The sequence below is a fragment of the Leptosomus discolor genome, chromosome 12 (genome assembly GCF_034619465.1).
Source record: "Leptosomus discolor isolate bLepDis1 chromosome 12, bLepDis1.hap2, whole genome shotgun sequence".
In the NCBI taxonomy this organism is placed as follows: domain Eukaryota; kingdom Metazoa; phylum Chordata; class Aves; order Leptosomiformes; family Leptosomidae; genus Leptosomus; species Leptosomus discolor.
This window is the reverse complement of record NC_141402.1, coordinates 3,038,947-3,065,269: the sequence shown is the minus strand read 5'-3', so window position 1 is coordinate 3,065,269 and position 26,323 is coordinate 3,038,947. Positions and strand designations below refer to the sequence as shown.

The 26,323-nt window shown below is 38.3% G+C and overlaps 1 protein-coding gene across 12 annotated transcripts in view; it reads right to left on the bottom strand.

Annotated features, from left to right (window-relative positions):
• Positions 1–26,323, bottom strand: part of SHANK2 (SH3 and multiple ankyrin repeat domains 2) — a 310,473-nt gene that overhangs the window by 117,385 nt on the left and 166,765 nt on the right. For 9 of the 12 annotated variants that reach the window (XM_086472429.1, XM_086472430.1, XM_086472431.1 and 6 more), the window contains 2 exons: positions 20,142–20,224; positions 18,423–18,547 (listed from right to left, as the gene is read on the bottom strand). In XM_086472429.1, the coding sequence (XP_086328555.1) occupies positions 18,423–18,547; positions 20,142–20,224 (208 nt within the window). Of the gene's footprint in view, positions 1–18,422; positions 18,548–20,141; positions 20,317–26,323 lie in introns of those variants that run through there. The other 3 variants (XM_086472439.1, XM_086472438.1, XM_086472441.1) reach the window with 1 other exon arrangement.

The window sequence follows — 26,323 nt, the reverse complement described above, 5'->3', positions numbered from 1 at the left end:
GACTCTTGAAGGTTTATCTTTTTTTTTTTTTAACATTTCCAGTGATTCTAATCTTTGTGACATTAGCCCCAGCTCTCCAGCAGTGGAAACAAGCTTCCTAGGTTCAGTTCTCAGGGTTATTTCTACAACTCAAAGACCAGCAATGCATTTGTTATGTCCTGTTCCTCTGCTATCTAGGCAGAACAACAGACACTACTTCTCTTCAGCAATTTCATATGAGTTACCTTTGGAACATCACCTTGTCCTGATGATTTGTTACTGTTCATTTTGTCAGTCAGTTATGAAACCTTTCTATGGTGTCTATGAAACCAGACATTGCTCCTCCGGGTAGGCTTATGCTTAAATTGATCTAACAGTAAACTGCTATTCCTGTGGTAGTGCCTGCAATCAGGAGGCTTTCTAGGTGGTTCTTGATGGTTAAGCTGATCACTGACCCTACAGTCTTTATTTCTTTCACTTTTCAGCCAGACCTGCAAATTATCGGTCGTGGATGGCAGCACTAACCTGAGGGGCAGGGCAGGAGCCTGCACCTCAAGACTCAGGTAAAGGACCAACAGGCCAGACCACAACTAAACTAAGCAAAATGCAAAATTGCACCACTGGTCTTTATTTTCAGTGTCCTGAGGAAGCAGCCGTGTCCCAAGTTCCTCCACAGTTAACACTACCACTAAGAATTCACTGAGGTTTTAATCTATGACATTCTCTTTGAAAAGTGCTGCCTTTTATAGGTCCATCATGGAACAGTTTCAGTTGGAAGAGACCTTCAAGATTATCAAGTCCAACCTTTGCCCTAGCTCTATCAACACCACTAAACCATGTCCCTAAGTACAACATCCACCCTGAAACACCTCCAGGGATGGTGACTCCACCACCTCCCTGGGCAGGCTGTTCCAATGCCTGACAACCCTTTCAGTAAAGAAATTCTTCCTAATATCCAGCCTGAACCTCCTCAGGTGCAGCTTAAGGCCATTAATCTTTCAGGTCTGCTGACCTCTGGTAGACCTTCCTATTTCTGGTACATTTGAAATAAAAAATATATCGTGAGATTTTATGCCTTTAGCTAGCTCTTCCTTGATATCTCTTTCGGTGAGCTGTACTACAGTTTTGTCCTGGTTTGGCTGGGATGGAATCCCAGCCCAGCCATGCTGGACAGGCCATTAGCAGATGAGTCAGCCAGGGCAGCTGCCCTGAGTGAGCTACAGGGGCAGCCCACACCGTAATGTCATGGTCATTATAAAGGGGGAAGGTTGGCTGAGGAGAAGCAGCTCCTGTGGGGTTCCTTCTGCTCCTGAGGGCTGCTCCCCTATCGGTTGTGATGGCTGCATATTCCTCTGGCTGAGCATAGCTTTGTACACCTTTGTTGGTATTAGTGCTGTTTCATTAAATCTGTTTTCACTTGAACCCACGGGTCTGCTGCTCTTTTCCTGATTCCCCTTCCTGGCTGGTGAGGGGTTGGGTGACACAGCAAGTGTTATAGTTTAGCCCCAGATAAGGGCTAAATGTAGGTAAGTTTTAACCCTGCAGGATTTAAGTTATTTTCTCTCTTTGTTCACATTTTTAATTTTGAAATAAGACTTAGTAATTCTAAATGACATTGTTTAGAAGCCATTTAACTATGCTGCTTTTTTTGGTGACTGCATTCGTAATAGATAAAAAACAAGAAAGAAAGAGAAAAGTAGGCAGATATCTTTTTGTGTCAAAAGGTGTCTAAGGCAGACCAACCTGTACAGAAGGATGCTAAATTTCCAGATCCTGAGCAAATGAAAATACTTGAGCAGCTGAAGAAGTTCAATGAATGTTTTATTGCTTGTAGTTTAAACTAAATTCTAATTTTGCAGACATTACTTTTTTGCTTAGCAAGAAGGGAATTCTTTAATTTTTAATCTTTAAGCTTGTTGGAGCAAGGGTTAGTCTGCAATATGCTGGTTTAGTGTTTCTCCAGAGCAATCAATCTACATGCGTATCCAGACAGCTCCTTGGGCAGCAACCTAGGATAATTTTGAGAGCTCTCAGGAGCTGGCCTATGTCTCTCACTAAATTGATGAGACAGTTGGTCCTCTGAGAAGCCAATACAGAAATATTTCACTATTTTCTAGTTTCTTCATTACTCTTCTGTAGACCAACTCAGTCCTCTTAGAGCTTACGGCATGGAGCAGCCACACTTCTTTTCAGACTAAGTAAACCAGTTCCCATTCAGAGAAATTTATCCAAAAGACCATTGATGGAATTAGTATATTTTAGTGACAGATTGTGAGTCACAAATGCATGATTCCCAACCGTTAATTTATTAGGTCATATAACAGTGAAAAAATTTGATCATAACATCATAACACAGCTGTTTTATTTCAGATGTGGAATGGGTCCAAGTATTTGATAATTATGCTGCTTCAATTAGTGGTGACTCGAGAGCTAGTTAAGTGGTATTGTTTGCTCCTAGGCAGAAAGCCCAGGGAAGCTCATAAACAAGTCTGAGGACGTGCAGGTCTACGGGCTGATAGGCAATATGCGATGCGAGGCCGCAGCATGTCAACAGTACATACCTTCCTTTCCCACACTGAATACCATTAACAGCAGTTAAACATAAAATTTACATCCTCCAGTAAAAGGGTCAGGAAGGCAGGCAGAAGAGGAGGCGGGCTGTTGGACCTAATCAAATGGCACTAACCTAAGCAAGAGAAAAGCAGCAAAGGATATCTGGCAAAGTTGTCTTGGCCTATGTAGAGATCTCAAATAATCTCTGATGGAGAGTCATAATGTGATAGAGCTGATTAGCATACCAGCAGTGTTAGTAAAATAAATGTGTTTGTGGTCTTCCACTTGTTTTTCCTGGAAACTCAAGCCCATAAGCTTTCTTTTTTTTCTGTGTTCATTTCCCTGCATTGGAAAACAACTGTTTGTTCATGCTGTCTCTGTCCTGCCTTTCTCAAATTACAGTTGCCTTATCCTTAAGGCAGTGACACGCTGTCAATATTTTAATAACGTTACCTTAACTCAACCATCCCTAGCCACCAGCTCTCGGTAGAAGATTAGTGTCCTCTGATGATCTGGAAATCACTCCATGAAGTTACAAAGCATTGGCTGTTGGTTCACCCAAGAAAAAGCCTGCAGTGCTGTATTATATTACTACTGCAAATCTTTCACCTCTAGAAGACAGACGAGGACGGAGAAAAGTAGTCAGCACTAACCACTGTGGTTGCCATTCGTAATTTGACCTTGGCAGTGAAGTAGAACAGGGGAAAACAAAGAATCACACGTTATCTTTTCAAATTGCTGGAGAAAGGGTAGAAGGAGAATCATATAATCTTCCTTTTTCACACTATCACCTCCTTAGAAAATTTATCCATATTCACCTCTCTGGTTAGGCTTCCTAACACATACTCTCTGTACGTTTTGAGGGGCACACAAGGGGAGAAAGGCCGAGCAGGGGAGACTACAAAATGCACTCTGCTCCACAAAATCCTACTCGTGGTTGGCTAAGATACAAAGGGGTTAATATTATTATTCCCCACCACTCGCATTACTCAGAAAAATCCCGGCAGACTGCCAAAACTGCCATAAAACATGAACAGCCTGAAGAGATGGATACATATGGTAGCTGAAGCAGCTACATCCAGCTCATGCTACCATTGGTATTAGTAATGCTGAGAGGAAAGGGATCTATCAGGACTGCAGGTCTCAGGGAACCTTGAACAGCTGAGAAACATGACAGCACTTCTCACAGGTCGCTGGGCTCTCATTTTTCAATAGCAGCTCCCTGAATACTATTGGGTTCTGAGGCCTAATTCTGACAACGAGCTGAGGTGCACCAATCTGGGTATCTCTGCTTGAACTACAGGGTTATCCATAGGAACTGATAGAAGAATCAGATGATACAGTTGGCATTAACATTAGGATGACAAGACATGGGAGGATGAAAGGAAAGGAGAGTATGGATTCTCCAAATACAATCAATGGTTTTAACTTGTTAAGAAATCCTTCAAAAATGAGGAATTTAGAGAATAAAAATTATTTCTTAAAGACTGGTCAGAATTCCCAGGTGTTAGGAATTATGCTGTTTTCCACATATAAACAATACGTTACTTATGTATTTTACTGTTGATAATCCTTGAGTGATTCATTCAGTGCCTTGATATACAGCCATAAATCTGACAATTTTCAAACGTTTAATTTTTCAAAACATGTACTGCCATTGGCCTCCTACTAGTATTTAGGCAGGAACACATGGACTAGATTTATCCACCTAACTTAGATTGACCCCTAATCTGGGTCAACCAGGTCCTTGCTTAAAGCCCAGATATAGTCTGGAGTCCTTAATAAATCAATCTTGTCTACGAAGCCATAGTTTTATGTTTTGAAGAAAAATTTACTATTTTATTTTGACTTGGATAGCTCAGTTTAGCAGCGCAGGCTGATTCAAAAAACTTCACCTACTGAAAACTCCTTAAAGTGAAGTCCCAAGCAGCTTTCTTTGGTGTCTATTCTTTCTTGAAAGAAGTCGATATGCATTTTCTACATTACATAGTAGGTTTAGTAAATGCTACATTTTAAATTAGTTTCTGTAATTCTACATCTAAGTATACCCTTCTTTCTTCATCCACCCCTAATATCCTAAAAAACCAACAGAGCCATTCAGTCAACCTGATAATTTGCAAATACAAAGTTGATCCTCAGACTGATACCTTGACGTTTTATTCTGCATCACAAAACACACCAGTCTGTTAAACCATTGGGTCAAAGTGTCTCAGTATGCTGCTGGGGGAAAATAAAAGTAACCACTTTTTCACAGTTTTCTTGGTTTCTTTCCAGTTCTTTCAACGTTTGGGATTACACATTTATAAGCTTGTTTTGTTTTGTTTTTTTTTTTCCTTTTTTTTTTTTTCCTCCTTTTTAGCAAAGATAAAAGAAGTATGCTGGGATTACATTTCATCTATTTTTGGTCTCCCTGCCTTTCTGATAGCAGTTCATCCACTAGGCGGACCTTTCTCAAAATCAGAGTACAACACTCAAAGTATAACTTACAAAAGATGAGTAGTGGGCAGCAAGACATTGCTGGATCTCACAAAACCTTCTAAATACAGATTACACCTATTGAAAGCATCACAAAAATTAAACCTTCCTTGTGCTAGAAAGAGATGGGGCTTGCAGAGACCAGGAGGATCCTTTGGTAATAGGTTTATTGAACCTACCTTAAGTTTTAGTCACCCTTGCTGATGTCTGCAAATTCCTCATAAAGTCAATACTCTGCAGATCGTGTAGACTAAATATCCCATTTTATATTTAGGATAGAAAGAGCAGACAGGCAGGAACCTTCCCATAACTACAGAGGAAGCTGGGGTTTGAACTCCAGGCTCCAGTCTGCAGCACGCATTGCAGGAGAGCCCAGTGGGGTGATGCTTTATAACAGCGTGCCTGAGACAAGATAAACCTTCAAAGCATCTTACTCTGTTTGCAATGAGTAGCATCAGGAGGACCCAATATGTCATTTTTTAATGTCTATAATTGTAATGGGGCAGTTTTCAGAGTAAATTTTGTTGTGAGACAGTTCTCTGTATGCACAGGAGAGTAACAATAACCAAAGTGAATCAAAACTAATTAAAATAATAATTCAAAAGAGACACTTCCTCCAAAGAAATTATTACAGAATAATAAAAAAGGTTGCTATGCAAACACGGCGTATTTTATTGAAGACAGTCTTTCTCTGCTCAGAACCCTAGGAACTGGAAATCAAAATCAGAAGGGGGCAAAAAACTGTTTCCGATCTATAGAAAATTATGACATTTAAATATTAAAAGGAAAAAACACCACACCAAAGCAAAACCACAACAAATTGTTGGTACCTTTCCATGAAGACCTTTTGAGGACCACTGTCAAACCAGGCAATATGAGAAATTAGCCAAGAATACAAACAGACTCAACAAGTATGTCTGAAAAAAAATAAAGTATACTGCTGAGCCATTGCTCAGTGTCAGCTCAGAATATGACCACAGTTCAGCATTAGGTTAAGCACTATAGATATTGCTCCCTATTGCCAGAGCCCAACACCACCACAATTTAACAAAAGACAATCATGAGATTTCAACAGTATGTTGAGAATCAGATATCTATGTAATTTTTTCCTCACTTTACAGATATATAACAAAAATATTTTAAGATGAAAATTAGAGGGTTTATTTATAAATTAGTATTATTTTTATAACATAATGACAGAAAAAATCCAGGGATTTAAAATTAATTTAAAAATCATGAACACTGGAAGTACAAAAACTCAAGAATCAGAAGTTTTAAAGCTGGTAGCACTGGAAATGACCAGAAAGTGATTCATGGCAACCAAACATGCCTGTTTAAAAACCCAGTAGTTACCAAAAGTGTGAAAAATAGTTCTACCTAAGGTATTGGAGAAGTGTGTAAGATCCAAACTGTATTCATCATTTTGGAAAGAAAATTGTGGCTGTATTCTTTTCCCTAGAGCTACAGGCCAGACATTTTAAACAAAGCTGCTCCTGCACATTAGCTGAATCTACGTACCCTAAACAGTATTTTAAGCAACACAGCAATGGCGCAAACTGACTGTGAGATGCATCTGCTCTGGTTTTCAACAAAGGAAAAAAGATAAAATTAAAAAAAAAAAAAATTGATTTCTAAACCCTACGCTGTATTAGCAAATGTTTAAACAACCTAAATCTCTGTTACCCTGAGTAGTTCAACTGCAGTTACACACTTGCCTAAGTAAGACTACATTAACTCAGGAAGTGATTGTAAGGATAAAAGTTTACTACCTTTCTCTCACAATCACAATATTCCAAAGCAGAGCTGTGATATGCATCACGCTGGCTGAACAATAGCACAATAGCACAAACTACCTTCACCTCCTCATACATCCGCTGTTCAAACTCAGGCTGGCCTCTACAATAGTTTAAGCTCAAGTATATAAACTTTCACTGTGAGCAAGTGAGTAAAAACCACCCTCTGATCCTGTTCTGCTGACTGAGCCACAGAAGGGGTAACCCTGCAAGTGCCTTCACCTTAATTCTTGTGTCTTCCTCCGTCTAGATTTATATACTTCTCTCTCCTGTAGATAAACAGAATTTTCTAAAATGTGGATTTGCACAATTATGCCAATTTGAAAGTCAATACTTTTAATAGGATCATGTACCTACCAAAAACTGTTGTCATGTCACTGATCTGGTGTTTATTATGAGTAACTGTGTTGAAAACTCTCTGGGTGGATAATTGCCTAGCAGCATCATATTTGCATATCAGATCATCACTGAGAAAAATGAAACAACTTCTACACCTCACTACATCAAAAGGTCTTTAGAAAAAAATATAAAAACATTTGAACTGGTTTAATGAAATTCATTTGTACAATAAAAGCAGCAAAACAGAGTATATAAAACTACATAAAATATCAATGTATTTTAATAAACAGAGAGGCAAGATAATATTTAAATAGTAATCTAGCAATTAGATATGGGTTAGCATGCAAATGAAAGCAGAATTTTACTTATTAAAAATTCCTTTGTAATGTTAGAAAGCTGACAATGTTCTTGTTTGCAAAAAGTATTCTTGATGAGCTCTACAGCAGTGTAACATATCGTGCCAGTTCCAAACCCTCCCTGTTTTCCACCGCAAAACACAAAAACTTACCGACTATGTAACCCCTTCAGAGATGGAAAAATCTATTTAAAAAGCCTTTCTGTTCCAGTGACAGTCAACATTAACACATCCTAATCTATATGAAATGAATCTAGCCTTCATTTCAATCTCCCCTGAAGAAGGTAAAAGAAAAAAAAGCCATTGCCTAAACTACACTATTTTAATGTAGCTAGACTAGGTGCATTTGAATAGTTCATAGAGGATCCAGCCACCACACGTAGCCACCAGAGTATTTACCCATCACGGGAATGTTTTGAACCCCATGTTTCCACTTCCAGAAAGCCAGATGAAACATGAACACTTGGATAAGGCAATTACAATTAACACAGAAAGCTGCAACTCTGCCCCACAGAACTCTAAAATGCTGCAAGTTATCCCAACCACTTTGTAAGGACATCATGTTCCTGGTCTTAAACTGGCAGCAGTATTTGCATTATTGGCTACCAGGCGAGACACAGGCAGTTTCCTTTGGACTTGCCGAAGAGAAGCATCTTGTCTCAATACTGAGGTTCTAACACCTTTACAGGCGGAACAAGACTTATCTAGACAAAACTACTTCGATCAATACGCTATGTAAGCCCAACAGAACCCAGCAGTACACCTTCGGGAGACCCACTGGGGCAAGTTTAAGCACCCAGAGCTGAGCCCACACAGTAAAAAAGAAGCAAAAGGACTAAAGAACTGAACAGCATTTCTGAAGAGGTTTTGCACAGGGTAGGGAGAAGAAATGGAAAAAAAGGTTGCAGAAAAATGAGACTTGGGGATGAACAATCCTAGTCTTTGATTTTTGGACAATAGGTGCCTACATCATTTCCAGCTCTGAAAAACAACCAATTTGTTGAACTTGATTTCTATTAAAATATCTCAAACAGATTCTAAAAATGCACAGAGAATTATGGGAACCAAATACCTACTCACAGACAAAACACATCTTAAATTCAATTCCCAATATCTACGTTTTTCGTAACAGTCACTTTCACAACAGGCACAGTCAATAAAGCATACTTAGATGTAAAAAAACTAACAAGAAACTTTAAGAAAATGCTTACAATAAATGTTTTGCTGGTCATTTAAAAACAGTTTTCTCTTTAATTTAGCAGTTAAAGTGAGTCATAATAACCCTCAGTGTAAATAAATACACCAAATGCATTGTAAAATCTTACAAGGCTGTCAACAATGACAACTGCCTCACAGGAAATCTATCTAGTGCCGAAAAGCCAAGCCACAAGTTGATTCCATTAAAAGCAATAGCAGTTGTTCAAAGCCTGTTAGAAGAACAATTCTAAAAGAAAGAATTGCAATAAAAAAATACTAGAGAGATTTATATCATGAATTAAAAAAGAAAAAGGATTCTTTGATTTTGCAGCTTATATTTCTTCAAAAGAAAATACAACAGTTAATGCAGGACTTTGGTATCTGCCTCGTAGACCTCCTTTTGGGAGTACAAAGCAAGAGCTTCACACATTTCCTCACCTATTCTAGCATGTAGGCTGGCATCAACTATATGGAAGCTTACATCATTTTGTTATATGACATCAGTGCAAGTCCAAGCTGAGTCTTTATAAAAAGGCTTTTCTGCCATCCTGAATGTCAATTCTTGAGCAACTATTAACTAATAAATCATGAGTATTTCATGGTGAAGTTTATCTCTGCCCAGAATTGTCATGATTCTCTCAACTCCCTACTCCAGTGAGTATCTAAGCAACCATGATATTTGTCCAGAACCAACCCTTTCTGTTCCAGGTTTTGAATAAACTGTTCCACAACTTTTTTTTTGTGTACATACATGTTTTTATTTGCTGATGAAGAGAAAATTTAAAGAGGTATTTAGCTACCTACCTCTATCACCCTACTTACCCATTCCTGAAATACTCTATTAAACCTTTGATGTATTTGCTAGGACAACTCTCAGTGCTCGGATCAGCAAAGCCTTCAGAGACCTTCAAGTCCAACCATATCCAGCACCCAACGACAGAAAAGTCACCACTTGCTGTGAAGTCTATCCAGGAGTTTTGAAAACTGACAGGCAAAACCCTCACCACAGAGAAATAATGTTTTTGTAACAAGTGAAAACTTTGTACCACAAGATGAGGAGAACTAGAAATCCAGCTCCCCAAATTACTGCCAGAATACATGAAGGAAAAATGAAGCAGTAGAGATAAAGGATTATTATTCTCCACTGCCATATACAAGAGCCTCTGAAAAGATTCCTATCAGCGTTACAACAGGATATAGCACGTTATTTCTGATCTGATTGATTTAAAGTAGATTTCAATTTCCTTATCCGATGCATTTGCTGCGTCCCGCAGTCGCAAGCCATAGGAAATACTTTGAATGTAAGAGAGCACCAGAAGGCAGGGGTTCCTTGGAAAGCCATCTTCTGCCATTGCCTTCTCTCTCACTGGTCTCGTGCACAGTTGTACAAGAACTTCAGAGAAGCACAGCAGCTCTCTGAGAGGGATGGCCACGCGCTTACTGTGGTCAGGCTTAACACACCTCCAACATCTATTGTTGGGCTCCCATCTATTAAAATCAGCAATCTTTTCACTAGATCATTTGTCAAACTACGATGCCTTGTCTCTTTTTGACCACTTTATTTCCCGTTACAGAAGACAGACCCCTATACTTTTCATACATACCCTAATAGCGTGAAAGGATCCGAATTAGGCTGAGAGGTAGGTTAGAAGTTTGCGATATTTTTCTTGTATCTACAGTGGTAGCAGGATGAGAAAAGGAATAGGGAAGGAAGCCGCCTTCTGCTTTTTTAAGTAACTACTGGATTAGATCTGAACCCACAGCCACTCTTCCATAGAGGACACATACTAGAAATTGAACAGAAAAGAAATAATAATTAAAGGAATGCAGAGGTTCTGCTAGATCAGGTTCAAATGTTCAGAATTTCCCTAAATCAAGAGTGTTCCTGCAGTTCCTAGCACCCACACAAAAGCAATGGGGGCCTGTTCGGTATAGCAACATGAAGTGATTTATCTAACCCCTCTGAAACATCTAAACCAGTTTAGGAACCCCACTCCACAGTATAGGTTAAAAGATCATGATTTTCAGGAAAACCTACCAGGAAAACTAAATTAATAGAACACATGTCAAGTTCTAGAGTTTTCATTCGCTTTTTTCAGATTTGGAGATGATAGCAAAGATGTATCTGCATAGAGACCAGGAAGGAAGCTATGTTTAGAAAACTAGGAATCTTGGGAGGGCAGGAGGAACAGGTAGGAAGAGAGGGTAAGGCTACTGCTCAGGAAGCATGTGGTTATCAAATAACCAAGCAACTTCCTTGTAACCTCTGGACAGACTTGTGGTTCATGAAGCACAACTAGCAGGCGAACTTCGCTTTTCAGCATCACACAATTGACTGCCAGCCTCAGAATAAGAAAACTGACAATAAATAAAAATCCCCACATACGTGCATCTGCAACTCCACGTTACCGTATTTTGCCTGCTTGCAAGATGCTTACACCTCGCAAAAGAAAGGAAAAAGAAAAAAAAAAAAAGGAAAAAGAAAAATTCCAGGTATTAGATGAGTTCTGCTGCGGCAATCAAGAGGAATTTGTCAGTTAATTCTCCACCATTTAAAACAACTAATCTGTCTTCCTTCACCTGTACTTTTACAGGTTTGTAGCAACATCCTGCAATTAAAAGAAATTGTATTTTCTCCCCTAAAATACCGGGCACAAGCATTGTTTTTCATATAGCTCCATTCCAGGAACCAGGTTTCCATAGTATCAGAGACTAAAAAAAAGCTAACAGGCTTCAGAGAAATTAATTTTATTATAATGTCTTCTGGAAATCTCCAAACTATACCTCAAAACCAGCATTTATTTATACAGTGTTACTAGTCTTAATACCTAACCTAAATATCTGAGAGCTAGAAACGGAAGAGTTCTATTACTCTTGTATTATTTGAACAGAGGACAGACAGACATCTGCAAGAGTGAAGACTGTCCATAGCTGTGCTTTATGTGAAACACTGGATGGCCAAGATGGCTGGATGCCACTGGATGGCTTCTAGGTGGCCAAGAACTGGCTATTTATAATAAGAAGCTTATCTTTAAACAAATTTGCTATTTTTAGAGGATTTTGTAGTAGGAAGTCAGGGAATGACCAGTTTTCGCACTCACTAGAAGTCAAAAAGCTCTCTCTGGCTAGCTCCACACTCAGTCCCGCGAGCTTCAGCAGAATCCCTCAGAACAGAAATGTTCGCAAACTTCTCTTAAAAATACTGTGGTCTTTAGGTCAAAATGCCTTAAAACTGGTAATGGAGAACTGAATGGAGACAGAGTAAATTCTGACTATTGCTGCCATTATCACCAAAATTCCTTTCCAAATCTTGCTCTCAAAGAAACATAAAAAAAAGAAGCACAAAAGTCAGTTCTCAGTATCAAACAGGTAGTTGTCACATTTCTGGGAAATTAGATAAATACCAACATTTTCTCTTGCACCTTGGGATTACAAGCCCAGTACACGCCTCATGTAGAATCAAGGCTAATGGAAAACGCTTCCCAGTTTTGCGCACAGCCTGGTTTTGTGTCTGACAACAGCAAGGTGATTTCATTTTTGTCTGCTTTTCAGTCTTATTTTAAAGCATATTATCTGCTTAGGGGTGAATAATGGAGCTATTGTAAGAACCAAATTCTTTTTTGTCTGCCCATTTCCATCTATGCCAAAAAGGTAACAGTCTTGCTATTGTATTTTTAGAATTAAACAAGATTGGTCCATATTTTTTATGATCACGCTGAGCACATTTGGAATACCATCACTTCCTACAGGTTAGAAGCTGCATTTAAATAGATAAAAAGAACAATCCAAAACAGTTGTCATTTTTCTACAGTGCTTTTGTGCAGATCCAAGGCACTTTGAAGGCACAGTTCAGCTGCCATCATCCACTAAAAACATAAAGTGAGAAAAAAACCCCAAACAACCCCACAATCCCAAACCCAAAGCCTCACTCACTGAGTTTAAGTGGAAAGAAAGCAAAATATTTTTCCATCTAGTGAAAAAGTTAATTTGCTTCATCAGAGACTGCTCAGATACACCAAACTGTTCAACGCTGGTACAAGAGCTGCTCTTTTTCCAAACTCCTTCATCCCACTTCTCCAATATGTCTCTAGTTATGCTTAAGCTGAAGAATTTCATAACCAAAACAGAAAGTTTCCTTCGGACTCTGACAACTTTCATTTGAAGAAGTGTCAGGAGTACGCTTGTGCTGAATAGGCATCGTTTACAGATGTCACCAAGAGGATGACGGCTAACTGGTAAACAGAAGTTACCTTTTTTCCCTTAATGCTTGGTGGAATCAAACTATGTATGAGTTAAATATACAGATTTAAAAATACTAGTGCTCAGTCTAAGTGTGCAAGGTCTGCCGTATCTCAGACTTGCAGGTTAGCAAGAGCCCTGCTGCCCTTACAACAACCACCTACGTACAGACACACGAACTCCCAGTATATATTTTATATATATATACACATACATGCTGAAATACTGCAGTACTGTTGCAGCTTTGGCAAATCTCTCATCATTAAACAGACCGAAGAATATCGCTTCTACAGTGGAACCAACACCCAACCTAGATGCTGTCTAGGAACAGAGCAGCAATGAGCCTGGCTGTTCTCCTGCAACAGGGGAAGATCACTGCATGGGCAGGAGCAGCAGCCAAACTGGCAACAAAAAAGCCTAATGCAAGGCAGAGAACCGAGGTGGCCTTTACTCTTTTGGTCCACCAAAAGGCCTAAGTGCGAGAGGTAAAGGCAGCATACAAAAACGTAATAATATTGCTGTTTATTCTTTCTTCCTCCTATAAACAATATCAAGGAGGCTCTTACGAAGTACTGCATGGAGCTGGTGCTCACACTTTTGGGAGGACAGGAACAAACTTTCTGAAAACAACCGCAAAAAATTACAACATGGTAATCTATGTTATTACAGAGACACTAACAAAGCCTCTGTTTATTTCCAAGGGAGGAAAAATAGGGTCCCCATGTAGCTGTCTGAAAAAAAAAAAATAATAAAAATTTAGATTTACATCTGGCAGCACAAGCTAGTGAAGTTCACGCTAGAAATAAGAGAAAACTCAGCCACAGGGTAATTAATGAAGATTACCTTAGGATGGGAAGGTTTCTCTATTGCTAAAGCAGCACTTAAATCGGTAACAGATGGCTTTGTAAAACCAGTAATTCATCCAGCCATTGAATACAAATTCAAGACATAACACTGCTATGCTTGCCAAAAATATTCATAATGACTATAGTCCAAATTACAACAATAAAGTTAAAAGCTTGCTTTCCAGATCAGTTTTGAAGTTTGTATAAAGTGTTTACTGGAATAAACCAAAAATCTAACTTATTGCTAAATACTAAAGTTACTCGTGTGTATTCTTTTTAAAAAAATATTCCAGATATTTCAAATATCTCCCTAAACGCTTATTGCTACTTCCTACATACAAAGGGCAGATATCTTATTCCAATACCATGATAAAATAATGCTGTCTGTAATAAAATGATGTCTAGTTTCCACCTATCACTACTTAAAGAAAAGTTTATACTAGTAAATTCTATTAGCTCTTGAGGATAAAGAAATACAGGCAGTTAAACTACAGATCATGTCACATGTTTTAGTACAAGTCCCAACTGAACTGTTCTGCAGCAAAATTATGAGATTTCTTCTATTACCATATCTGGTTTTCATCCTCAAATCAAAGCCTGAATTTTACCTTTTTTTTTCTTTTTCTTTTCTTTTTTTAATGGATAATACACTAGTTTTATCTAGTTTACATTTTAACTAGAACGTATATAAGTAGCCATCGTATTCTGAAGATAACAACATTTCAATTTATCTGAAAAAATAAGTGATTTTATGGCACAATAATGCAAACTGCAATGCCTCATTTAGAGAGCAAACACGTTATTCTGGTAAAGTATCACAGAATCAGTTGCACTTTTAGGTATTGATATTATAACATTATTGTTTGGTAACAGACATGCTCTGTGGCAGATGAAAAATCCCTACACATCACATCATGCAACACCGGCAAAACAGCCACACACTCACAGCTACAACAGTAATGAAGAGTTAATAACACACTGGAGTTTAGTTTAGTAAGAAAGTCTGTATACTACTACACTAAAAAACCTCCCAAAATATTCTGAGTTAAAAAAAAAACTCTCTTCAACTTTAATGGATCTCTTTATTCAGAGATGGTTATACTTGTATACGTCATCAAAGCAAATCTCAAAAGAAAATCCAACTCCGACTTAAAGAATTCTTGAAGCCATGCTGTAAGGCAGCACTCTCTGAACAGCAGTATTCAATGGTTCCTCTATTTATGGTTAGTTTGACTACTACACTGAAGGTAACCAAGGGTTAGGCACATAAAGATTACTCATAAATAAGATTTAGAGTCAGAGTTAACACATTTCTTTCTTCCAAATATTTCAAGCAACAAATCAAATCAGCTTACGGTTCAATGTTTTCTGACCAAGCACTTACAAACTTCACCAGGTGTACTATAGAAATCCAGTCACTCTGATGAATTAACAGTGACCTACAGCAGCTTTAGAACTGGCGTACACATTAAAGATGGAAACCATAATTTTTAGGTTGGATAGCACTTGCCCTAATACACTGCTTTACTTTTATCTGTCTTTTTGATTGGGCAGATACCAAGATTCGAGAAAACATCAACTAAAATAGTGAAAAATAGAAAACGGGGCCATCTATAGAATCTCTCTCAGTTATAACAACCAAATCATAACCATACTCCATTTCTGATTGTTTGTCAAAGCTAAGCAAAATCTCATGAATCAGCAACTGTTGAATTGCTTATGAAAATCCACATATAATGGCAGCTGTCTCTAGCTACCTGTTTCAGGTCTAAAACCACTCATGAGCTTTTCCAATATATTTCGGTTGTGCTCTGTCCAGAAAAACCACTAGACACGTCACAATTTTTATCAGAAAAAAGTATGACTGGTTTTGAAGGAAGGAGGAAAAAAGAAGTGTATTGTCAGAAATTTCAATGAAGAGTCTGTGAACACTATTTGCAAAGGCAAGTTTAACATTGATTTCTGAAGTCTTATGTTAAAATTAATTGTACAGGTTGAACAAATCAGTATCACATGGCTTTTCAGAAAAACTTCAAACTTGATAAAACTCAGTCAAATGATACTGTGCCAACCCTGTCCAGCTAATAACTACTCCGTTCATCAGCTGAGGCAAGACACCACCTTCCTTCCTCTTCTGTATTGTTCTTATATTTGCTCTGCTCAACACATGTCATCATCAACATTGAACTACTTCAGTATGCTCAGTAGCTGATACTGAAGTTCTACCCCTTCAGAAGATCCAGATACCATAATTACACATGAAGAAATGGTGCCTTCTCTTCACCTACCCTCCTCATGATCTCTCCTGCTTCCAAAGAAAGGCTCTATTTTCCTGTCAGACCTGTCTTTCCACGGTGAGGAGTAAGGGAAAAGGTTTCCCTTATCTCCACGACCCCAACCTCCTCGAGCAAGAGTGAAACATCTGCTCTCCCTCGCATTTTGCCCTCTGCCAGACTGGACTCTCACTTCCCTAAAGCCTGATGCTTGCCGCAAGTGTTATAAATGGGACTAATTAGGATCCTAGTTGCCCATTAACTCTTTTATTATTCATGTGACATTTATGATAAATGCATTATATTACTTACAAATGGTTGAGGTGGCACTTACACACACAGCAGCATAAACTTTAGAGTCATGGGAGAAATCATTTAACAACAAGACAGACTAACTGCACCAGTTACGATAACCACTCGCTGCAATGTATAGTACGTTTAACGCTTCTTGGTTCAACACAAGGAATAAAGTAGCTTGGCATTCCTAGAAGTGCAGGCGGACCAGTCATTTCTATTTCAACAGCAGCATCTCTGGCATCTGTGCAAATATCTTCAAAGATGGCTTTCTATAGCCAGACAGTACTGTGCACTGCACATGTAGATCATAAAATAGAAAAAACCCTGCCTTTCTCCAACACAAAAGTCTTCACCAACAGCAAAGTTGTGATTTCTCAGGATTACCATATCCTCTTAATTAAGTTGCAAAACTCAGAACTGAATAACCCCGATGAACATAAATTAGACAGAAATGGATTTGATTTGCATGCAACAACTGCTTGTTTCAGAATTAATTACAAATATACTGGACTGTGTAGAGGACTGATACAGCAATGCATGTGCATGTTTAACTGCTTTTCTAAGCTAAGGCTAGGAGTAAATTGTCTAGACAATTAATTAGAGTTCTTCTTTCATTTGCCAGAAAACCAGTAAAGCTTTGTGCATGATCAGTTACCCAGACTTCTTGCATCCCTTCAGAGATCTTAAAAAAATCCATAAGCATAATTATCACCCTGTATTCCTCTTCTCTAAATTAAACATTATTCACCATCAAATCTACCTGCAAAATTAGCCAGTACAAACTATTCATACCTCCTATAGATTAGAAGCCTAACGAGAAATCAACTTCTATAAATAAAGCATTGTTTAAAATAACCACCTAACGTCAGTGATCGTAGTTCTGAAAGCTCCTTGCACAGGGTACAGATCAGTACAATTTGTAGGCTCTTGTTTAACAGTTTGCTAAATGCTTATTCTTAAGCAAAGAAACAATAAGAAAAATGTACTTTGAAGGAACAGATAAAAATGCCCATCTGTTTACTTTAGAAGTCTGCAAAGCCTGTTCTTTCACCGTTACATGGTGGAGAAGCAGTGCAACTATTTAAATTCAATCACCACGGGAGTTCAATGCACACAACAAAAAAGCTGCATATTATATACTCTCCCAAATGTAAAGGCCAGCTCTGCAAAATGTTGTAGCACCAGTAAGTACTTTAACAAAACTCACATGGGTCTGAAGAAGAAAAAAGTAAAATAAAATAAATAGATCTTACAGACAAGACTTGGTCGATCCATCCTGAAAGACCTATTTTCAAATACCTAGTTTCACAGAATCACAGCATCGCTTTGTCGGTCATGAAAAGGTTGTGGGGGGAAAAGAAAGAAAATCCAACACCATGGTTTTGTTGCAAACTGCCCAGTAACAGTAAAAAGGAGTGCCAACTACTTCAACAAAATCCAAAATACCAACCAAAAATCCACTGAAATATATAACGTGAAGACATTTTTGGTAAAGATTAAAAGAGTATTAAATATACCCTTTATAAAAAGTAATTTATATTGCAATAATATTTGTTCCTGATTTTTGTACGATTGTATCTACAGTGCACTGTTGGAAATATTTCACGTCAAGCTAAAGCAATTCACTTTATTCTCCATGGTTTCTAAACAGCACTAGACCACTGATATTTCTGATTGCAGAAATAGTTGCATAAAAAGTCATTCATTTTGGTGACTCTAAAAATATTTAGAGGACCACAGATTTCATAGTCTACAATAAATATTTAAATTCATCTAAATTTCAATTCAATAATGCAAAGAAGAATAAAAACTCCCAAATTTCTCTGACAGTGTATTCCCAAACAACAAAACCAAGCAAACAGAAAATTCCCAGCCAACCTGAACGTTGCTCTTTTTAACTGCTTTCCTAAATGCTGCATGAGATTTAGAAATAAATCAAGTGAAGTCCATTCTTGTTGTTAGTCCACTGAACTTGCTGTTCAGAAGCATCACACACTTTTTCCAAAGTAAATTCTACAAAGGGAACACCACTGTCTCCCCAACAGAGCACTGAGAATCAAATTTCAGGTTCTCCTACCTCGATCAAAAAGTCTCCAGTTCTCAGGCCAGCTTGCCATGCTACTCCCCCTTCATCCACAGATTCCAAGTACTGCAAAGCAGGAAAGGCTGGAGTTGGGGTGAATTCTTCAATTGGTGTGTCAGCTTTAAAAATAAATACCACATTAAAAAAAGAAAGTTATGGAGTGCTTGCAAATACCACTTGACTAAAGGCCTATTATTGGCCATTCAAATTTACGGTTAAAAAATGGTGGGTGCTAAAAGTGAGAGGGCTCTGCCTCAGAGGGTATGAAGATGCTCGGAACAGAGTGCAATCTCTCTGCAACAGCAGTCCACAGGTCTTCAATTCAGAGAGAAAAATACATGCTGCTTTACTGACACAAACCAAATCAAGCTGCACGAGGCAATAGCTGGAGTCTGAGTATTCCAGGATATTCAGTATTAGTTCAAGTGACCCTTTGGTATGCCTAGCAAAACGTTTGTAACTCTGGCAACATCCAACTAAAAATGAATTATGTACTGTAGCAGAAGACAGCATCTAGCCGAACTGGGGGATGGGGGTGGGTGGGAAAGGATGAAAAAGATCAAACTGAATTTTTCTTCTAGATTGAGATGTGTATTACAAAGAGATAACAGAAGAAATCACTTTTTAGGAAAGGAGGCACAGCAGGCCTCGTAACAGCCCTCTCTGTCACGTACAGATAGAAGCGGAAAAGTCCTTGGGTCTTTCACCTGAGGTGCCCTCACTGTTACAGAGAAAATCTGGGGAGAATTGTTGGGCTTACAGCGAGGGAGTAACCTCTGCTCGATGCACAGACAACTCAATGGGTTAGCTAAAAGGAAGTGCTACTGGCTTTCTAAGCACAACTCCAAAAATTTTTATTTAGCTAAAATTAGGAAAGCTTTTACAACACTGAAAATCTACAGTGGCACTGGTTTAGGGGTGGGGGAACAGGGAGAGCAAAAATGATGTCCCAAGAATGAAGATATGGAATAATTTTCATGCTCAAGCAAGGCAAGGGAGAACCCATGTAAAACAAGGGGGAGCAAGAGATGGGACATACCATCATTTTTTTTTTTTTAAATACAAAAGGAGCAAACGGGACTCAAAGTTAAAAAGCAAAGCATTAAATAGAATGCCTTTTTTAACTCTTAAGAATGCCATTATTATAGATTTTAGTCTACAGAAAAGTAACATGCAGTATAACATATGAACAGCTTTTAAAATGAGCACACTACAGGCCATGCAACATACGTGCAGCTTCTGAAGATATAAAAAAAGATCGTATTTTCATACTAAAACTGCACCAATGTCACCTTGCAGAAGATCCACACCTATTTTAAACAAAACATCACTCTCTTGTCTATTCCTATTCATAGTCCTATTTAAATAGACTGACATTTGAAATAAAGCAGCAGCTTTTATAAGGAAAGCAGGTTTCCCATAGTTAGGCAAACTGCATAACAAAACAGATTAATGACAAAATATTACATATACCGACACAATAAAAATACAGACAAAACTTTCTCCCCCCAAAACGATTCTACAGTGCTTCTCCGATGTAAAAATGCAAACTGCTTCAGACAGAAGCCACTAAAATCTGTCCGAGTAGTACAGCATACAGAGAATCCTGTTGTCTAGCAACCAAGTGCACCAAGAATAATTCCTGCTTATATTCAGAGATGTATAAATTTCTTCATGCCAGTGCACATCACACACACACACAGAAGCACATACCTTTTGCCCCTCTGAGCACAAATCCAAATCCTTCATTGTCTTTTTTCTGCAGGACCACTGCCTTTTCTTCTATTATGCAGTCACTGTAGAGAGAATTCCGAGGATAGCGACCATTATTACATCCCTTCATCACCACTGTAGTAGCTGCTCCTCCAGTGTGCAGGTTCATCATCATCACAGCCCGTTAATCAAATAATATTGCAGTAACCAAGCATGGGAAAATATAGAACAAATAGGAGCGAGGGGAAGACAAAGACTAAGCTTAATGATAAAAGAGAACATGACAAAGCAACTTAAAGGGAATAAAAAAGGCAGAGAGGAAAAAGAAAGAAGAAATCATGCATGGTGGTTTGTGTTCTATATGAATGACTGAACGAACATGTGATCATGTAATCTGTGGGCTAGCTAGGACTCTAAAAGGAAAAAAAGTAAGTGAACTGAATGACAGTATCATTAATAAACTCCTCAATCGTGGATGTACCAGATGCATCTTCTAGTGAAGCCAAAATGAAACCAACCAGAAGAAAAATGAGGCAGCATTTTAAATTTAAAGATAATAAATTATGATTTTATATTAGCTAACTAAAAGGCACAAATATATTCTGAAAGCTATGCCTTGCATCAAAAGCCCTTTTTCAATCCTATTGAATGTTGCATGCTGCAAGAATCCCACATGATCATCTGACAGCCTACAATGCTAACAACGTGCAGCTGCCTTGGCGTCATCAAGCACAAATTTCCACAGCATCAAGAATCTGCATAATTGAAATAGTAACAAGGCATGCACAATCGGGAAAACACATTTCTAAGGAATATTGCCCATCTTCCGATAAACAACTAATATTATAAAACAAGGAGACGGTGTAAAGGACTATTTATGTAAGCAGTGTGTCCTTAAAGAGAAAGTAGCCTCAGGAATCTTACTGTCATTGGCTAAGAAAAAGCTAGACAGTAGATGAAGAAAATGCATAAAATCCACATTAAAACGGGATCTTTCACATACAGGGAATGATCTGTAAAAGCCTTATGTTGTTTAGTGTTTTTCATTAAACATTAGATTACTAAAAACAAGCTCAAAGAAAAAATTTTTTAAAAAAGATTTTGAACGCTCTTTTAAGTATAAAACCATTACACAGCACAAGTTGCAAGACATTCTTCTGAATAAAGACAGTGTCAGGGGTTAAGTATTCATGAATTGTTGGCACTGCAAAACACGCTGCTAGGCTGGCTTTCAAATACCTCCAAAACTTTTTATGATAGAAAGAAATATGAGCAAGTTTTCTTTTCTTAATTTTTTACTAGCCAACTATTGTGACCACTGGTCTTGTACAGAATCTTGTCACTAAAGCATTCAGTACAAGAGACCGGATCTGCTTCAGTGCCATTAATAATCCAGAAGGCGAGGAGGAAACTAATTAAAGAAAAATTGGTGTGACCTTTTTATTTAAAGCTCCAAACAAAGACAAGGATGACGGTATCAGGACACCAATGGACAGCCTCCAAACTCCAGATCTTTCGTGTATCACAGACGATCCTTTTGGTGACTTTCCAACTATAACCGAGGGCTGCAACTTCATGTTACTGCTAAAGTGGTGATGTAATTACATCCTCCAAACTACACAGTATTTAAACACCACACATGAATTAAAACTACCACAATGGCCACCTTCTGAGCAACAGATCATCTCCACAGGTAGCAACAGCTTTCCAATACTGTCTCTCAACTATTATTTACTGTGTAATTCAGACATTATCTAACTAATTACATTAATACTTCTGCTATGGAAAAGATATAATAAGAAAATGTCTATTCCTCACAAAAGCCAAACACACTCCTGTCCAGGGATGTCAGAGCAGGATGGAATACGCAACCCTGAGAGCCGGTACCGTAGCGCCGCAGCACTCCATCAATGTCCTAATGTTACAGAAACCGACTGAACCTACAAGCATCCTGGCTTATTTTCTTCATTTCACCACTCACATTCTCAAGCTGGGGCTCCGTACTCAGCCACTGAAGAGCCAACAGTAAAGCTGTCTTCTTCATACATGGTCAAATTAATAAAGCCAATTTCCTTCAAGTTTCCTTGTAAACATTCAATCACTTAATAGAAGTCAGAAAGCTACTTCTGAGAACCTAATCATAGAAAGTGCTTGGCTCAAAGAACACCCCTCCCCTCCTCTACCTAGATCGCACTCTCATCTCCGTTCATTAACGTAACGAACTCAGAAGCCTGTTAGCTGGGTACCACATCAAACCTTGCTCCGATTCTTTCATTTTTGTTGACAAAACCAGACAAATTCATAATATCATTCCTTAAAAAGCTGAAGGCTGCAGTTCCAAGAGTAGTGCTCCAAAAACTTGGGATCAATTCACCTGATGAACGTTAGGGATCTACACCTAATAAAAGGGCATCAAGTGTCCTTTCACAGTCAGCTAATGAAATGGAGATTTCAAGTTATGCTCACTTCAGCCGAATGTAAAGGCCTATGACTGTTCAGATTAAAAGTGTGAAAACCACCTATGATTTTCTTTTCATGTACAGCACATTTATTGCATAAACTACCCAGTTTTATACTTCAATTTAAACACTGAAAGTGGGAATAGTAAATTGCCAAAATTTTATGAAGTTTTGTGTTTTACATATAAGGGGGAGGGGAAAGAGAAGGGAAGAAGCACAATATGATTTTTTGGCAACAAAATGCACAAATTGATCTCTATTACTTGACAAATGCAGCTTATTAATACACCATTTCAGTCATATACTACATAAGGAAAACTCCATCATAGCCTGTAAAGCAAAAATGTAGGTTTGAAAAAAGATCAGATGTGTAGCCATTTCTTCTCATTTACATGCGAGGAGAAGGGAATCTGCAATAATTTTATGGCACGAGCAGTTTAAACTTGTTCAAAGCAATCACAGAAAGCAAACTGATTCTCTACGCACACCCCAGTGCTGCAGAGCTAAGAACTAGCAGCAGGAAAAGGGTAGAAAACAAACATGCACACAAAAACGAACGGAACTTGCAACCTCCACATCATTTCTCCCAGCAAACTCACACTGCACCCCCAAGAAAAGGGCACAGAAGAGGGGAAAAGAAGTTTTAACCTCTGACTGTTTGCAATATTGCTTTTGGTTTGCTTTGCCATGACAGGATTCTCTTATCTCAAGGTCAGACTGGATTTCTTCACTGAAGACATGCTGAAGGTCAGTTCACAGTCTACCTGGTCTTGGAAGGCAAAGCAGTGCCAAATGTAAAAGCAGCTCAAAATTTCTCCCAACGAGCCTTCTTGGTGGCATTTCTTTGATCCTGAAAGTGTTGTAAATACTTAGCAAGAGAAAGCATATAGGATATAGCTACCAGTGACAAATAAAGGTGACATTGCATTACAGGCCTGTTCAGAGGTCTGAGCTCAAGCAAGAGGAAGAGACATTTCTTCACAGATGATCTGAGTACAGCACACAGCTCTACATGAGGCTGAATAGTCCCTGCTATCTGCGACACACCAAATTTTAATAGGTAAAATCCTTAAAGTCCATTTCTGTCCCATCTCAAACTGAAATTAAGTGTCCATTTCAGAGATGAGTTTTCAGAGTATTACTAGCTCCATATTATGGTAATAAAATGAGTAATTTTTAAATCAATAGCTCATTACTTAAATAGGGCACACATTACCTTGACTTTGGGCTGTAGAAGTCCAAGATCCATTGCATACAAAGTTTAATGCATAATACATCCTACCAAGTGCAGAATATTTCTGCATGAAGTACAATCCTAAATATAAAAACTTGAGGCTAAAAAAAAAAGGTCAATCTAAAATCACTTTTACTTTATCCAAACACTAAAAGTTAGAAAACTTACTCATTCATCAGTTCACATAGCTTCCCTAATGCTTAAGGCTCAAGAACTGTGCAGAGCTGTTAGAATTTCCATAATTTTACAGTCTTACCAATGGAGAAAGGGAAATAAAGTGATTTCTCCATGGTCAGACAGACGTCTGAGATTTGAACTCAGCACTGTTACATTCAACAAAACAACCATCGTTTGTGTAGACTTTTCAAGACAGCAAGAATTTCTACTTTGCTAACAGCCCATTAAGACAATACTTGAGCAAGGAAGGAGAAATGTCAAGTCATTCATAAAGATCTGTATGAAGAAAATAAAGGTTGAAGCACAGGTTCCTGAGGGAGGCAAAACCATGAAACCTAGCTTCCATTTCACAACTAGAATAACTACACTCTATCTTAAAGCATGACTTATTCCAAAAGTTAAAATACTAAATTACAGAGATGAAAACTACCAGGACCACAGAATAGGCTTAGGCAAGTTTGTATCATGTGTATCATTGCTGATTTCAATCTGACAAACAGCACGTAGAGTGCACTCCACTGGAAATTACCATCATTACCTGGAAACAAAACTGGTATATTGTCAATCTCTCCCTAAGGCAGAGAAAAAATGGATTTAAATAAGAATTGTTTTCCTGATTCCTTCCATCCCCTAGAATGGTAATCTAAGTCTAACCTTTTCAGGTTAAACAAACTGGATTACAGCCTTCCTTAGCAGAGAAGTTATCTAACAGATCACACAATCAACCCAAGCTACAACCAAATGAGTAGCCTTCTCAGCCCACAAACCCTTCAGTCAGATGGCTTGCTCTGTCCTTGAGCGAGAAGTTATTCTCTCCAAGTTCGCTACTTTAAGTTGGCAAGTAAGTCCGAATCTCTTCATTAGATCTTTTTTATGGCCTCTCCTCAGTACTTTTGCAGTTTCAATCTTTTTGCAAGACATACTGAATTCACAGCTAGCTACATGTCAGAAGGATCACCACAGCCCAACAGTAAAGGAAATGCCTTTTCTGTACTTTGCCAGATGCAATAAAGCAATGTCTAAGCCATTCCATAAATTCATATACAATGTCTGAAAGCAGTGGTGCTAATTCCTTTCAGTCAATTTATGGTGGTTACGTTCAAGCCCATAGAAGGGCACTTGAGAAATCTATTCAACAACAGCCCTTTACTGCATGTTCCAACAGTCAATCCCTGTTAAAAGCACATAAAGAATGTTTTCTGTGAATGCGTCCCGTTTTGGGGAAGCGACCTGTCCTGATTCCATATAAAATGGACATGATGTCTACAGCAAATCTTATTGTAAGATATAACCAACTTCCAGGCGGAAAACTTTTGCTGACATTGCTAGAAGGGGTCAGCATTATGATTTATAGTCATCTACTGTAGTAACTCCAGGAAAATTTGCTAATCCTAGTAATTAAGGCCTTCAAGATTAATGAAGGCTCTGTACATGATTGCTCAAGTTCCCCAGGCATTGATATCCAGCTGTAGGTCTTACAGAGGAGCTTTCACAGCTCTTGTGTAACGTGTGGAACAGCAATCACTTGTTCAAGAGGTACTAGCTACACCAGGAAGCGCGGTTCTTCACACAGCAAATAGGAAAATACACAGATGGTCCTCACCTAACCCACTTACAACCCAAACAAATCAGCAAGATGTGGTCAACTGTATATTCAACTTCATAGTAACCTCTCTGTAATATGTTGCCATCGCATGCAGCAGCTCCCTCATGTGATGATGTCTTTCATTGCATTGCATCGCAATTCATCTTAAGAATGCCTTGTTTGGTAAATATAGGATACAGTTTTGAACAATAACAGGTTACCACGCTCAAGAAAAACTCACAACCCAGTGCTACTGCCTTTGATAGAATCTTTTTCTAGTTTCTCATGATAACATCTTAACCAATAATAATACAGATATTTTGGTCAAACATGGTTTACCATTTTTCAGAACGTGTGCTTACTTTCTATATTTTGCTTTCTTCAGCTACTTATTCCCACCTTCTAGCAATGCTTTCTGTAAGCACAATATACTCTTATATGAGACCACATATTTTGTCCTGCCTTGTGTCAAAATCACAAGCATAACACTTACTCTGTAGAACTGGTCAATCCTGCCAATATAATTTCAGTCACATAAGACAAATCTAAATTATTTTCCTTTAGAACATATATTTATCTGAAAGTTCATAGCAAGATGCGTTTGGAAGGAAGGCAGTAAGAAAATATTCTCAAATAGATGGTTGATAAGTACCTCAATATCATACTCAAGGAAGACATAACCTGTCATTAGAACAGAAATACTGGAGAACAGTAAACCAAGCTGATA